General features: G+C 46.0%; 2 protein-coding genes across 3 annotated transcripts in view; one reads left to right on the forward strand and one right to left on the reverse strand.

Annotated features, from left to right (window-relative positions):
- Positions 1-14257, forward strand: part of Mettl9 (methyltransferase 9, His-X-His N1(pi)-histidine) — a 44479-nt gene extending 30222 nt beyond the window's left edge. The window contains exon 5 of one of the 2 annotated variants that reach the window (XM_090357832.1): positions 13520-14257. In XM_090357832.1, the coding sequence (XP_090213958.1) occupies positions 13520-13722 (203 nt within the window). In that variant the 3' untranslated portion in view covers positions 13723-14257. Of the gene's footprint in view, positions 1-13516 lie in introns of both variants that reach the window. The other variant, XM_090357833.1, reaches the window with a different exon arrangement.
- Positions 1286-10530, reverse strand: Igsf6 (immunoglobulin superfamily member 6). The gene is made up of 6 exons (XM_090357831.1): positions 10440-10530; positions 6430-6774; positions 3963-4069; positions 2701-2751; positions 2276-2353; positions 1286-1657 (listed from the first exon to the last, which is right to left on the reverse strand). The coding sequence occupies exons 1-6, from the start codon at positions 10528-10530 to the stop codon at positions 1601-1603; spliced, it is 729 nt and encodes a 242-aa protein (XP_090213957.1). The 3' UTR covers positions 1286-1600.
- Positions 14258-16455: the final 2198 nt, after the last annotated feature.

The raw sequence follows: 16455 nt of genomic DNA on the forward strand, positions 1-16455 counted from the left end.
CCATGTGTGCTGTCCCCAGCACACACAAACACAAACACAGATACATGGGTATGCAGAAAGAATGAGGTGTCACTTACCCTCCCCTCCCTTGTCCTGCCCTCCCCTCCCCTCCCTTGTTCTGCCTCCCCTCCCTCCCTTCCTCTCTCCTGTGTGCACTGTCTCACAATCCTCTCCCATTTCCTCTCCCCTTTCTCTGACTTGAGCTCGGTGTAAAACCTTTCCAAGGGGATGTAAAACCTTTCCAAGGGGATATTAAAATATTTTAAAATGGTATCTGGGTTGAAACAAAATGCCTCTTTGAATAGTAGTTTAGGGAAACACTAATGAACTAAGAATACATAGTAACAAACAAAGAATACATTGTAATTCATACTCAGTAGATGCTCAATAGGTGCAGTGGTTGAGATGGTTTATACTAAGGAGGGTTTTGTCCTAGTGAGATGGGAAAGAAATTCATCTCCTGAATTGGCAGGATGTCCAGATGGGGATAACAGAGGTTTCCCCCCCACCCATGAGTGGACGTCCGTGGGTGGCCTTCCCTGGACTGTTCTGTGGTACACCACTGACATCTAGAGTCAGTGGTAGCTTACTCATTCAGAGCTTTTCTCTGCTTAACCTGCTGAGTATTGACTGTCTCTTCTTCCTCTTCTCCCAGCCTATTGATGGCACAGTGCCCAATTATTTTGCATAGCTGGAAGGAAAGTGCACACTAGACTTTTATCCCAGTACAGCATCAGAGGAAAAACTCCGACTCTAAGGTCCTTTTCAAATTGATTTTCTCTTTGAGTACTATTTTGTCAAAATATGGACAGTGATTCTGTTGTGCGATTTCCACGAGATTTTCCCTCGAGACTTGTTCCAGTAAAGCTCGGCCCTTCAGTTTGAATTCAGGTCTTCCCCAGGACAACTGCTACCACATACACCCTTTGCATTAAACGCCACAAATGTAGGGTACATCTCTACATCTAGATTCTGGTGGCTCATGCACAGCTGTAATCCTAGCTACTCTAGAGGCTGAGATGTGAAGATCACAGTTCAAATCCAGCTGGGGCAAGAATGTCCTTAAGACATTTAATCAGCAAAAATCTGGGAATGAAGCTGTGGCTCAAGTGGTAGAACACCAACCTCTGTTACTTGAAAAAGCTAAGGAACAGATCCTAGATCCGGAGTTCAAGCTTCACCCACACAGAAGTCTTAATATATTAGTTTGAAGTTTTGGAAGACAATGGCTGCTTAGAATTTTTTTTTTCCAGATTAGGTCATGATTTACTCTTGCTGCTTTTTAATATTATTATTATTTTGGACCTGTCTTGGGGCTTGAAACTCAGGGCCTAGGTCTGACCCTGAGCTTCTCAGTGCTCAAGGCCAGCGCTCTACCACTTGAGCCACACAGCCAGTTTCAGCTTTTTTCTGTGTGGTGTGTGTATGGTACTGAGGAACTGAACCCAGAGTTTCCTGCATGCTAGGCAAGCACTTTACTGTTAGGTCACATTCTCAGCTCTTCTTGTTTTTTAAAGACCTGATTCGTGTATGTGCTTTTATGTTGCCACGGCTCTTTTGACTTTGGGGTTTCAGTGTCCGAACTGAAAATTTCACGTGTCTATGGTCTCTCGTAGTTGGCAAGTGCTCTTCTGTTCTCATACATGTCATCTTTCCCCTGCAATGGGAAGCAAATAATAGGCCTTGTGTTATACATTACCCATGACGTGTAGCCATTCTGCTGTTTTGCTGTGCCCCACATTCCTGCAACTCACCAGAGGCCAGGCTATCAGTTTCCTTTTCTATAGAGTTCAGATCAGGAACTGAAAAGTAACATCCCAGTCCAGGAGCTGGGAATGTCACCCTTCCCACTTGCAGTCTTTCCTTCCAGTTCCTCCATTTGGCCTCTTTGACCCCTGTCTGTGTGTGCACATGGACTTATTGCCTGCTGTGGCATTCACAATACACAAAGTGGCTTTTATACTTGATCCCAGCCAGAAGGCAGACAAGCACTTGTGAAATAGCTTTTAATTCACAAAAGCATGCTTGTTGGATTGAAAACTGCCTGTGTGCAATGTGTTTCTAAAAGTGCTTGTCCCTAAGACGGCAGCCTGAGGCGATTTCATATTGTATCAGTTGGCATTCGTGATGGGCTTATTAAAACACTCAGTATAAAAAGGCATTTTATGTGTAAGTCTTTCTGGCGATTCTTCTAAAGGAAACCCCAGTTATTGATGGCTCATTGGCAGCTGTTTTTTTAGTGCAGTATACTCTTGTGTTGCTATTTTATACTTACAGGTTGATGGCTTGCTTCCATATTTCTTTTATGGTAGAGTTCTTGAGCAATTTCTTGAAAAATACGCCGAGCACTCTTCTGTAAGTACAAATGAGGAAAACCAGTTTTAGGGGGAAGCAGCTGTTCATCATCAGAGTCTTTTAATTTACTGTTTCAGAAAGCATGCCCTGTCCCACCCACAGGTACCGAGGGAGCTCTGGTCATTGGAGTAGAGGTAGTATGCAGAAGTTACAGCTTAAGTAGTGGTTTACCACAGGAAATTAGGCTGAGGTTTCCAGAATAAGGAACACGAGTTTTTTTTTTTTTTTTTTTTTTTTTAATTGTGTGTGTGTGTAAATTACCATGATGTTTCTCTATGTCTTCCCCATTTAAAATCGTTCCTACCAGCCCCAATGGCAAAAATCTTCTATAAGTGTCAGTCATACCTTCTGGGAATCTTCTTTTATTTCCTTTCTTCGTAGAACTTTAAACTTTAACTGCCAAGAAGAAGAGAAAAAAGCCTGAATATTTTATGAATTTATGTACTCACAATAGTTGTTGAAAGTATCTCCTGCCATAAGATTAAATTTCAGAACGACAGGCTATAATAGTTCCTTATTTTTTGTGTGTGTTGTTGGCAGTATTGAGGTTTGAATTCATGTCCTTGTGGTTTGCTAGGCAGGCGCTCTACCATTTGAACCACTCTTGTGGCTCCTTTCCATGTTTCTTCTGAGATGCTATCATTTCGTTCAGGGACTTCAATACTCACATTTATTGTAGGAGATCTAGTTATATATCTTCTTTTATTAGTTTGTATACAGAACCTACAGTTCGACCTACTCAGGAGACTGAGACCAGCCTTGGGCAGACAGTTTTATGAGAGTCTTATCCCAATTAACCAGCAAAATCCAGAAGTGGAGGTGTGGCTCCAGTGTTAGAGACTGGCTTTGAACAAAAATGTTAAGCAAGAGTGAAAGGCACCAAGTTCAAGCTCTAGTACTAATGTGCATGCACACACAATATACACACACACATACGCAAATACCTCACATATTCTTTTTTCATAACTTCTTTTAGATTAGAGCATACTGTAAGGTAGCTCTTCATGAACCTCTTTCAGGGTGTTCCAGAAAATAGTAATTGCACTGCCACTGGCTAGCATACAATATGGGTTCTTATTTGTTTATGTGCTTGCTTATTTACTTATTTATTTGTTTGTTTGTTTTTTGTCAGACATGGGACTTGAACTTGGGCCTGAGCATTTGTTGTCTCTGAGCTCTTCAGCTCAAGGCTACCACCCTACCCCGTTAGCCACAGCGCCACTTCTGGTTTTCTGGTGATTAATTGGAGATAAGAGTCTCTTGTGCTCTTTAGTGCCTGGACTGGCTTTGAACTGCCTGGGCTGGCTTTGAACCGTGAGCCTCTGATCTCGGCCTTGTGAGTAGCTAGGATTACAGGTGTGAGCCACCACACCCGGTTACAAGATGGTTTCTTAATCCTGGATTTCTGGGCTTCAGGGCAAACCATGGAACTGCCTACTAAGTTCTGTGATGAAAAGCCAAGCCCTCGGCAGCTTCCCCATCCCTGCAGATGGAGACTTGGTGTCGTCTCAGGCTCCCACTATGGGTGAGATTTGGGATGATTCCCCTGTGCGGGTGGAGGAGGCCATATGGGGCATTCTGTGCCTGCTCTCCTGTGTGGGACTTACCCGGCAGAGAACCAGGAAGACCACGCCCATCCCGATGACGTAGGCGGACAGCAGGGCTAAGAGCGCCGTCAGGACGTGCTGCAGTTCCTTGCTGAGAAGTCGGCTTCCTTAATTACAGAAACAGAGTGGTCACTGGCGCACACTCCTCGTGTCGATGTATCAGGTACCCCGGAAGTAAGGCTGGGGGAGTGGGGGGCTGTGCTCACCCTGCCCATTACATTCTCACTTTTGTTTTTTTCCCCTATGGTGATGCTGGGGCTTGAACTCAGGGCCCTGTGATCTCACTTTGGTCAGATCTGTCACTCTCTACCATCACTACCAGGAGACAGGAGTCTCACAGACTTTACTGCCCAAGGTATCTTTGAACTTCAGTCCTTAGATCTTTGTTTCCCAAGTAGCTAGGATTACAAGCCTGAGCCACTGGTGCCCAGTCACTCACCGGTTCTTTAAATGTACTACATAAAAAATAAAGTTCAATTACCATTTGTCATAGTGCTATGAAAAAAAAAATCTCCTCCTTACTGAGGATTGAACCCAGGGCCTTGTACTTGCTTCACAAGCATTCTTAGCACTGGAACTGCACCCCAGACTAAGCATTCCTTTGTTGTTGTTGGTTCTGGGGCTTGAACTTTGGGTGTGGATACTGTCTTTGAGCTTTTTAGTTCAGGGCTAACCCTTTACCACTTTGAGCTCCAGCTCGACTTCTAGTTTGAGTGGTTAATTGGAGGTGCGTCTCCAGCTGGGCTCAGATGGTTCATGCCTGTATTCCTAGCTACTCAGAAGGCCGAGATCTGAGCTTCGTGATTTAAAGCCAGCCTGGGCAGGAAAGTCCATTGAGACTCATTTCCAAAAAGCCAGAAGTGGAGCTGTGGCTCACGTTTTTACTCTTGTGCAAACCCCGCCCCCCCCAAAAGTTAAGAGATGGTGCTGAGGCTGAGATTCAAGCCCCAGCATTGGGACACACAAACACACACACACACACACACACACACACACACTCGCACCATGTTCTGTAGATCCTGTTTGCTGCTTAAAAACAGGTGTGTTGTATGACATTGTGTGTGTGCATGCACAACCTTCTGGGCTGCATAGTGAGACCCTGTCTGAATGTAATCCTAGATACTCAGGAGACTGAGATCTGAGGATCGTGGTTCAAAGCCAACCTGAGCACTAAAGTTCGTGAGACTCTTATCTCCAATTAACCAGCAGAAAACCGGAAGTGATACTATGGCTCAAGGGATAGGGTGGTAGCCTTGAGCTGAAGAGCTCAGGGACAGCGCCCAGGCCCAGAGTTCAAGTCCCATGACCAACCAGAGAGAGAGAGAGAGAGAGAAAATATCATTTTGTGACCATTATGTTTCTATATGCCATTTTCCTATTTAACTTTTTTTTTGATGGAGTGGGCCAGGAGTCTAAAGTCATCACGTGTTTTATTATCAGTAGTTGACATTTATTAAACATCTGCTATTTTGTTAGGTCTTCTTGAAAGAGGTTTGTGTGTGTGTGTGTGTGTGTGTGTGTGTGTGAACTCCTTTCTAATTTATCTTACAGATGAGAATGAATCAGGGTTAAATGCCATTCAAGTGTTAAAAGCCCATGGAGAAACCCTTACTAGCTAAATGCAGGAATCCTAGCAGTTCACAATCGGTCTCAGATCCTCATTTTAAAATACAGCATGGGTTAGTCCTGATATCACATTTAGCTGACACCATGCTCATCATTTTGGAGTGCTTTTAAGGAAAAGATTAAAAGGGGGGAGACAAGGGATTATTGCCCTTTTCTTCCTTTCCCTACAATCATGTGCAAGCTTTTCTTTTAAATCCCTTGTTCTTTTTTTTTGCCAGTCCTGGGCTTAAGCTCAGGGTCTGAGCACTGTCCTTGGATTTTTCTCAAGGCTAGAACTCTACCACTTGAGCTTCAGCACCACTTCCAGCTTTTTCTAAGTATGTGGTACCAAGGAATCAAACCCGGGTCTTCGTGCATGCTAGACAAGCACTCTACCACTAGGCCAAACTCCCGGCCCCAAAACCCTTGTTCTTTTTAAGAGATGGGGTCTCGAAGGTTTAGACTCAGGCAGACCTCCTGCTTTGGCCTCCAGAGTAGCTGGGACTGTGGGGCATATGGCACAGTGCCTAGCTTCAAACTTTTTTGGGGGGTGGGGTGGGGATGCTGGTCCTGGGGCTTTAACTCAGGGCCTGGGCGCTGTCCCCTGAGTTTTTCCTCTCAAGGCTAGTGCTCTATCACTTGGAAGTACTACTTCTGGTTTTCTGGTAGTTCATTGGAGATAAGCGTCTCACAGGCTTTCCTGCCTAGACTGGCATTGAACCATGATCCTCAGATCTCAGCCTCCCGAGTAGCTTGAATTATAGATGTGAGCCACTGATTCCTCACGGGTGGATCTGGTGAAGTTACTGGAAGATGTTAAAGGGCTCACGCAAAGTGTTCCCTGAAGCCTTTACCAACTGACCTCTCACCACCAGCGTGGTCCCGTCACCAGTGTGCTTAGCAGTGGGCATTGCTACTCCACAGATGTAAATGCCGCTGTCTTTTGAACTCAGTTCGTGTACAGTGAGGAAAGCTTGCCTCTGGGCAGGGATGTCGTGCATGGTAAATTTCTCTGTCTCGCTTTTGCATCCAGTTAAGCACAGGGTCTCGGGCTGCTGGGTGCCATAGCGAAACCATAGGGTCCTTGGTGGCTCGGAAGGGCATCCGGTTATGGAGAAGTTGCATTCGATGGTGACAGCCGTGTGGGTAAAGTCCACTTCTAGGTAGTCTGGCTGCAGCACTGAGATGGTGCAGGCCCCCACGGCCCCTGTGTGGGAGAGTAGAGCTGAGGGGCAGACCATGCCACAATCACTGTCTTCTTACCTCTCCCAGCACAAGTGGATCTGCAAGCAGACTCCACTGGGCCTCCTGTGTTAACTCCCAGCCATCTGGTTACCTGAGGATAACCCAGACATGATTTGGGGGCACTTATTGTGGTGGTGAACTCTGGTGCACAAGACCAGAATTGGGGGGGTCCCATTCATGTTGCTTACCAGCTTTCCTTGGATCGAGGGGGGGAGGTGGGGGGGATGCAGTCTCGAGGCCCTGCTCCCTCCTCTGGAGCCTTGCACATAAGAAGCTGTGTTCCTTGGGGGACGGGAAGTTTCTGAGTACCCTACACAATCTCTCTTGTTGGGGAGCAGAAGCAGGTGTGGCTTTTGCCTTGTGGGGATCAGGACTGCTAGGAATTTACAGCAGTTCACAAAGGCTCCTTTGTGGAGGCCGAGTCCCATGTGCCCATCTTGGAAACCTGATAACACACAAGTACCCATGAAGGCACAGCCCTACTCTCTGGTACAGGCCAGCCCAGCGCTGCTGGTGGCAAGGCAGGGTTTCTTTCTTTCCACCACTCAGAACCTCACTCTGCAATCCATTGTAGCATTTTCCTCTTTCTTTGTTTTCTGCCAGTCCTGGGGCTTGCACCGAACTCCGGGCCTTAGTGTGTTCATTCAAAGTGAGTGCTCTACCATTTAAGACACAGCTCCCCACTTCCAACATTTGGCTGGTTAGCTAGAGAATAAGAATCTCATAGGCTTTGCCCCAGGGTCCTCCTGGGAGGACCTCAGATCCTCCTGAGGATTGTAGGTATGAGTCACTAACACCTGGTTGTTTCTCTCATCTGACTAAAGATGTTGTGGTAATGAGAAGCACATAGACTTGAGTTCAAATCCCATCTCTGCTGGTTCTCGCTCTGTGCTCTCTGGGTGGATGGATAGTCCCATCACAGTAGGGACAGTGTCCTAGACCTTGTTGGCTCATGTGACATTTCATGTGACAGATCACAGGAAGTGTTTAACCAGAAGCTCCTGCGAATCACATGCCCATCCTAAAGAGAACTGCGGGCAGGTGTCCAAGTGTTCTCGGAGCTGGGCTAGAGGTCCTGTCCAGTGCCTCCCCTCCATGTACGGCTTGGAGCTTTGGGTTCCCACTTTAGCCCTCTAAACCTGGCCTGTGAAGCTGGAATGCTTAGTGTTGACAAAGGCGAAACCTCACTTGGGATGCCACCTGACAGAGTATTGTCAAGGCAGGACGTAAGCAGGCTTTTCACCTAACATGCCTCCACGGTTTTATTTGTCTGAGCATGTCCTTAGACCCCTGTGAATGAATTGAGAAATATTCCAAGCCACAGGGCTTGAACTCAGGGTGTGGACGCTGTCCTTGAGCTTCCATATGCCCAAGGCCAGCTTTGAACAGTGATCCTCATAGCTCAGCCTTGTGAGTGGGTAAGATTACAGGTGTGAGCCACCAGCACCATGCCTCATCTGTTTGGATTTTAGAATTTGTACAGTTGGACTTGATCTGGGAGGTTGGTAGTATAAACCAGATTGGAGGTAGAGGTTGCTGGTGGTTGCTGGAGACTGAGCTGGGGCGAGGGCTGTGTGTGTCTGGATTGTCCCAGTCTGTTGAGTGTAGCCTGTGTCGGCTGCCCAGGCTCTGACGTTAGGAGTCTAGAGGAACATGTCCCAGTAGAGCAGTCTGCAGAGAGGTGGCCAATGTCAGGTCCTGACAAAGTAAAACTCTCAATCTCAGGTGGCCGATCAGATAAAGCTCCTGAAAGCAAAGCTAACTTCCAGCACTTCTCTTTAAGACGGGATGGCCCAGGGTAAAGTAGGTATTTGAAATTCTGTAGTTCCTGTCTCTGTCCTGGAGGAGGTGAGAGAAAAATTTTGAATTTCCTGTGAGAGCTAAGGCGGGGATTGGGGGGGGGGGGGAGTGGATGGATGGTTCTGCTTCTTCCCCTCTGTGAATAAGCAAAAATGAGAAGTTTGGCTCAGCCAGCCCAGCTGGGAAATACTCTTAGGTTCTTTGTAGAAATTTTTCTTATCAGAGTAGCCACTAAGAATTTATCTCCAAAGAGAGAGTTAAGTTAGAGACCAAGTTAGAAAAGAGAACTAAGTTTCAATACTTTCAAAGGCTCTGTATTACAGAAAGTTGCCCATGTATAGAAGTAGCAGCTTAGCACAATGGACCCTGCCATGAGGGGCTTCTTGTTCTGCCCCCGAAACCAAGACCCAGCCTGGCACTTTATCTGCACCTTTGCCCAGAACACAGCTCTAAAGAATCCGTACTAAGCTGGGCACAGGTGGCTCACGCCTGTCATCCTAGCTACTCAGGAGGCTGAGATCTGAGGATCAAGGTTCAAAGCCAGCCTGGGCAGAAAAGTCCCCATAAGACTCTTATCTCTAATACACTTATTTAAAAAAAAAAAAGCCAGAAGTGGCACTGTGGCTCAAGTGGTAGGGCACTAGGCTTGAGCACAAAGAGTCAGAGACAGCACGCAGGCCCTGAGATGAAGCCTAGAAAAGAACCCTGACTACCTGAACACATAAACAGTAGTGAAAGGAGCCATTACAGGACTAGAGTAAATACCTGCTTACTATTTTAGTGTATGTCTTTACAAATGAGACTAAAACAAACAAAACAAAAAAAAACCCTGAAGTTTAAGAGCTTTTGCTTCCTTCCTTGCCCAGTAACTTAAACGTTATGGGCTGACCCGAGCTGATGGAATAGTGATGTAGCAAGCATTTTCATAGACAAAGACAAATACTGGCAGAATTGTACCAGCAGCTATGTTACAGGCCGGCTGATCTCTCTAGAAGGGGCTGTGATAACCACTTCGGCTCTACAGAGACCCTCCTTTTAAGAAACATTGTTCTTGAGTCAAGCACTAGTGGGTCACATCTGTAGTCCCAGCCACTAAGGAGGCTGAGATCTGAGGATCGAGGTTCAAAGCCAATTTGGGCAGGACAGTTCACGGAGATTCTTAATCTTTAATTAACCACCAAAGTGCCGAAGTGGAGCTGTGGCCCAAGTAGTAGAGTACTAGCCTTGAGTGGTAAAGCTAAGGGACAATAGCTGGGCCTTTAGTTCAAACCCCAAGACCAACCATCACAAACAAACAAGAAAATAGTAAACATTGTTCCTGGAAGCACTCAGCAAACAGTGTGTGCAGAGATCGCCTGGGTGGAGGCTAATTAAAGACTCATCATCTTGAGACTACTTTCAGTTAGATCTCTGTGTTCCTAAAATAGCAGAATGGGCAGTTTTCAAGGTTCTTCATAACTGCTTTCTCTAGGAAAAAAGGAAACTGAAGATCTTAAATAATTTCCATGGTGTTAGTTCACTTAAAAATTATCCTTTAGGTTGGGAGTTTGGCCTAGGGATAGAGTGCTTGCCTAGCATGTATGAAGACCCAGGTTCGATTTCTCAATACCACAACATAGAAAAGCCAGAAGTGGTGCTGTGGCTCAAGTGGTAGAGCACTAATCTTGAGGAAAGCCTAAGGACAGTATTTAGGCCCTGAGTTCAGTCCCCAGAACTGGCCAAAAATAAATAAAATTATCTTCTAGGAGTTTCAACTATATAAATGCATTAGATAAGAAATAGCAATTACTTTAAATGAAATAGAGGCAGAAAACCAAACAACCTTACCGACATAAAATAGAAGCAGGCTGATTTCTAGCCGGATTGGTAGCCGCCCAGTGTGCCGGACCCGGAGCCTGCCTTGAGTCTTAGTCTCCATTTCGCTGTGTGCGTGTGTGTGATTGTGTGTGACTGTATGTGACTGTTGGGCTGTATTTGAAAAGAGAGGTGGCTTTTTTTAGAAAGGAAGAAACAAAGAGGAAGTCTTCTTAAGGAACCATAATCAGGAACTTTTTGAAATTGTGTAAAAATGTAACTCAGTTTCGCCATTTAGTTGAGATTTCAGTCTGGAGGACACACAAACACATGCGCACACACAGTCACCTACCAGTGTTATGCCCAAGTCTCCAGACGACCACCAAGACACCACCGAGAGTCAGACGTTCCGAAATGCAAGAGCAAGGCTTTATTCAGGCAGGCTGCAGCTCAGGCTTCCCCTAGCCTAGGAGAAAGCCCTGAACAGCTTTTCTTCAGGGCTTTTAAAGACAAAGGCCATAGATTTACATTAACACAGCAATTCAGCAATTAGTTGGAGTGAGATAAGGTAGGGGTTAGGGACAGTTCAAGGCAGTGGGTGCTGGTAGAGTCCTAATTAGCTGTCTGAGGGTAGTTTTATTGTATGGTTCTAGAAAACAAATGCCATCCCCTGAATTTACACTGAGTTCTGGTTAATTTTAACACAGACAGGTCAGTTCCTGGGACTTAATGGCACCACAACTCTGTTTATTTTAATTTATGTGCACTTTTGGGTCACTCACAGTTTACATAAACAACAAGACGGTTGCTGCTTCAGAATGGGGGCACTTTTTTTTAGCTCTTCGCCAGTACTGGGGCTTCTTAGCTCTTTCTCTCAAGGCCACAGCTTCACTTCTGGCTTTTTCCTGGGTCATTGGAACGGAGTCTAAACTTCCCTTCCCTAGGCTGGCCTTGAACTGTGATCCTGAGGAGCTAGGATTATAGAGCATGAGCACTTTCCTCAATGTAATTTTTTTTTTTTTTTTGCCAGTCCTGGGCTTGAGCTCAGGGCCTGAGCACTGTCCTTGGCTTTTCTCAAGGCTAGAGCTCTACCACTTGAGCCTCAGCACCACTTCCAGCTTTTTTCTATGTATGTGGTACCGAGGAATCGAACCCGGGTCTTCATGCATGCTAGGCAAGCACTTTAACCACTAGGCCAAACTCCCGGCCCCTGTAATTTTTTTTTTAATCCCCACCGTGTGTTGGGTATCAGGTGATGTACAGGAGACATGGGTCCCTAGGGGACAGAGGGACAGTGGTCAGTCTCCATTTCCCCAACAGTCCAGTGGCTGCCTCTCCCAGGGCTAGGACGGCAGAGACACCTTCCCTCGTGGCCCACAGAATTAGGAAATTGGCTGTGGTCAATGAGGTTCTTTATAAGCAGCAAGGGAGGCCCCAGCGAAAGGAGGCTTCGTGTCAGGGTTTGGGGGAGGCCTGGGGAATTGTGTGGGGCCCTTAATTAAGAAGAAGGCCCCGGGCGTGCCACAAAACCCACCCGAAGCATGGACCACCGCTACCAGGTGTGGACCCTTCACTCCCGGCCGCCTCCCTCAGCTCACACCGGGAGCCTCGAATCCCCACATGGGATTCGCCAGGTCTCAGGTGTGTTCTGGTACCTCCAGCTGCAGGGCGTGCAGCTGCAATGGCTGCTTCCACCCATGTGTCTAGAGGGAACGACTGACAGGTGTGCACCCAGCAGGCTCAGTACTGGCCCATGTTTAGTAACACACCAAATACACGAGCTAATATGTGTGCTTTTTACATTCCCACAGACTCCAAAAGCACCTCAAAATGAAACTGTGTGGGGGGGGGGTGGGACTTGTATGTGAGTTTGAACATTTTGTCTGGTTCCCTCACTCTCCAGGCATCTGGAACCTGCAGGACAGATTTCAGTCCCCGTTCTGAGGCACACAGAGGGATCTTCCATGTCTGCCCTTCTGTCTCTGCTGTTGGACTTTTTATGTTATGAATTTGTTGTGAAAAGTTAGAGAACTGACTCAGCTTCTCCCTGCCCCTCCCTTCTTCCCTGCCTTCCTTCCTCTCTCCCCTCTCTTCCCCCCCACTCCTGCTTTTTCTGAGTAGTTTATTGGAGCTATCTAAGAGTCTCATGTACTTTTCTGCCCAGGCTGGCTTTGAACTGCCACCCTCAGATCTCAGCCTCTTGAGTAGCTAGGATTACAGAGAGGAGCCACTGATGTCCTTCTTTAGCTTCTTTTGAAAGGCACAACGATGATCTGTTTTTGTGGTTGTTTTGTTCTGGTACTGGGCCTTGAACTCAGGTTCTTGTACTCTCACTTGTCTCGAAACTGGCACTCTATAACTTGACACGTCAGCTTACATGTTTTGTTTTGTTTTTGCCAGTTCTGGGACTTGAACTCAGGGCTAGGCACTGTCCTTCTGCCACTTGAGCCACAGCACCATTTCTGGCTTTTTCTGTGTATGTGGCACTGAGGAATCAAACCCAGGGCTTTGTAGGTTGTTTTTTTTTTCCCCCTATGTAACTGGAGATACAGGTCTCATCTATTTTCCTGCCCGGGCTGGCTTGGAACTGTGATCTTCAGATCTCAGCCTCCTGAATAGCTAGGATTACAGGTGTGAGCCAGTAGCACGTGGCTATCTTTATAAGTTAAACTTCTTGGTGAACTTTTCATTTTCAACTCAGTGACTCTAGGTGATAAGTTGTGTCATTTACGTATATTACACGGGCTGTTTTCTTGTTTTTGTTCCAAATCCCCTTTCAAATACTATGGGTTACTCTGTTTTAATATTCTAGTGTTTACTGACCATTCTCGAGCCCATGAACCATTGCAAACCCCTCAGCACCCATCAGGAGGTGCTGTCTCAGAGGAGGTGGCTTGAAGGCTCTGTGTATTAACAAACTTGGGATTGTTTGTGAGACTTGACCTTCTGACCTTGACCTGATCTCTTGTGACCTTCAGCCCTTCTGAGTGTGGAGACCCACTGTGCATGGGGTTGGAGAACTGTGGAGGTGACAACTCACCAGAGAACCCTGGAACCTTCCAGACCCTTCCGTCTTCCCGAATTTAACTCAGTGTCCTTATTTGTTTTAGTAGGTGGCAAGTGGGAGAAGCCATCAGAAATTTTGGAAATCAAGGGACAGAATTGGGAGGAACAAGTGAACAGCCTGCCGGAAGTGTTCAGAAAAGCGGGCTTTGTCATCGAAGCTTTCACCAGACTCCCCTACCTGTGTGAGGGCGACATGTACAATGACTACTATGTCCTGGACGATGCCGTCTTTGTCCTCAAGCCCGTGTGAGCATGTGGGACCCGTCGAGCTCTGCAGCGTGTGCCCCAGAATCTGCCCTCCGGAAGAGGGGCTCCCCGGAAGCCACCGGAGGACCGCCGGGTGCTGCCGTTCTCAATACCATGTAGGAATTTGAAAAGCCAAAATACTAATTATTTCTTTGTAGTGTGTAAAAGGAAAAAAAAATTTTTTTTTTTTAAAGAAAAACAACAAAAGCCCAGCTCTTGGTGGATCTTTATCTGTTCTTTACTCACTGAGGGCCACAATCCAGGCAGGCCCACACTCCAATGATGATTGAAGATATTTTTTTATATGGAATTGCTGCAGGGACTCATTCCCAGCAGAAGCAATAGTCCTTCTTTCATGGAGCCAATAGATGGATCGTTTTTAATAAAAAGGAAGACTGGCAATAAAACTGTCCATTCAGTTCCAAATACTGGTTATAAGGTATAGCCACCGATAATAACTCTTTCATGTTTAGAAACTCTTTTCTGTTATTATTCAAGAAAATGTTTTTAATCATGCTAATAAACTTTTTTGGAGATGACGTTGGCATTGGGTTTGAGTGGCTGCTGTCTGGTTTTCTTGTCGTGCATTCTCTTCTTTTTCTTTTCTTTCTGTACTGGGGATTGAACTCTCAGGGCCTAGGTGCTGCTCTTAGCTATTTTGCTCAAGGCTGGCACTCTACTACTTGAGTCATACCTCACTTTGGGCTTTTGGTGGTTAATTAGGAGAAGAGTCTCATGGATTTTCCTGTCTGGGCTGGTTTCGAACTTTGATCTTCAAATCTCAGCCTCCTGAGTAGCTAGTATTTCAGATGTGAGCCATTGGTGCCCAGTTTAAGATTCATGTCTTCAACTGGGAGAGAGTGAAGGAAGGTGTGACATTATCTAAAAAGAAATATACTCATTACCTGACTTATGAAATGAAGTTCCCTCTGCACATCAACTTTATAATAATAAATAATTAAAAGCTTTGCTTCTTTAGAACTGTTATAATCAGGGATTGCCCTCTGTAGGTGTTCAAAGATGGCATGTTGCCCCAATTTTTTTTTGAGGGGGGGGTTGGTTGTGGGGCTTGAACTCTGGGCCTGGGCATTGTCCTTGAGCTCTTCATCTTTAACTCAAGGCTACTGCCCTGCCCCTTGAGCCACAGTACCACTTCTGGTTTTCTGATGATTAATTGGAAATAAGAGTCTCTTGAACTTTTTCTTTTTTTTGCCAGTCCAGGGGCTTAACCTCAGGGCCTGAGCACTGTCCTTGGGCTTTCTCAAGGCTAGAGCTCTACCACTTGAGCCACAGCACCACTTTCAGCTTTTTTCTATGTATGTGGTACCAAGGAATCGTACCTGGGTCTTGGTGCATTCTAGGCGAGCACTCTACCACTAGGCCAAACTTCCTGTGCACACCTCATCTTTTTAAGAATAACAGAAAAAAAATCCATGAACTTTTTTTTTTTTTTGTGGGTCATGAGGCTTTAACTTGGCCTGGGCACTGCCCCTGAGCTCTTCAGCTCAAGGCTACTACCCTACCCTTGAGCCAAGCCCCACTTCCCGTTTTCTAGAGGTTAATTGGAGATAAGAGTTTCAGGTCCTTTTGTGCCTGGGCTGGCTTTGAACCTTGATCCTCAGATCTTAGCCTCCTGAGTAGCTAGGATTACAGGCATGAGCCACTGCCCCCAGCAGAAAGCACATATTTTAAAGCAAAACATTTCTCTTAGATATCATCTGTGGCACACACAGATGTGCTCACATTTGCTGTCTAGTCTTGGCAGTCCACTAGGTGGCAGTGTTGCTTACCAAGTTCCTTTTCTCCTAAATAACATCTGGTGGTTTTTTTTTTCCCCCCTCTCAAGTACAATAAAGCTTGCCTTCTTATTTGTGTCATTCCTGGCCTAAGTGGTGCATATCAGGTGAAGCTTGAGCTAGAGAAATTAAGAAGAGCTCTGCCTGTGGTTCAAACTCACCCTTGAACCTTCAAGGTCTGGGGGAAAGGAAACCCTGGCTGCACCTGGCATTCCTGGCTGCTTGCACTGTATTGCAAATCCCTGGAGTACTGAGGCTGCTGGCTGTGGGAAGAGAAGTAAGATGCCCATCATCTCTAGCTTCAACAGGCACGTGCAACCACTGCTGGATTCTCTCCCATCCTCTTGGAGCCGTTCTGTTCTTACATAGTTGATTTGTAACAGGAAACTAGCTGGCTTCAATCTTTCCAAAGAAGGCTTGACTTTCACTTAGTTCTAAATAGAATACAAATAGCTTTGGAAAGCGAACTGGTACCTGATAGAAGTGTCCATGGTTTTGGTTTTGTCTTTTTACTCCAGCAGCAGTCGTGAATCCATCTTGGGGCTCCAGAGGTTAAAGCAACCTACCATGTTTGTGTAGCTGCCTATGTGTGTGAAGGTTCGTACATCCGTATCATCTGGATCCCCAGAATGAATTGGGCCTCTTCATTAGCTTGACACAGTCTAGAATGGTCACCAACACAGTTTATCTGAGGTACAAAAAAAAATTAGGGATGATGGTTTGTGTCCATAATTCAAGGAGGCTGAGATCTAAGGATCACAGTTTGAAGCCTGTCTGAGCAGGAAAAGACTATTCCAGCTCCAGTACTGTCACAGAAAACAACAAAAAAGTACCCCCTCTTTCCTCTCTCCAAAGAAAAAAAAGTCGGGCACCAATGGCTTATGCCTAGAATCCTAACTACTGAGGAGGTTGAGACCTGACGATTGAGGTTTGAAGCCAGT

Source organism: Megascapheus bottae, chromosome 25, assembly GCF_031878675.1.
Source record: "Megascapheus bottae isolate mThoBot1 chromosome 25, mThoBot2.hap1, whole genome shotgun sequence".
Lineage (NCBI taxonomy): Eukaryota > Metazoa > Chordata > Mammalia > Rodentia > Geomyidae > Megascapheus > Megascapheus bottae.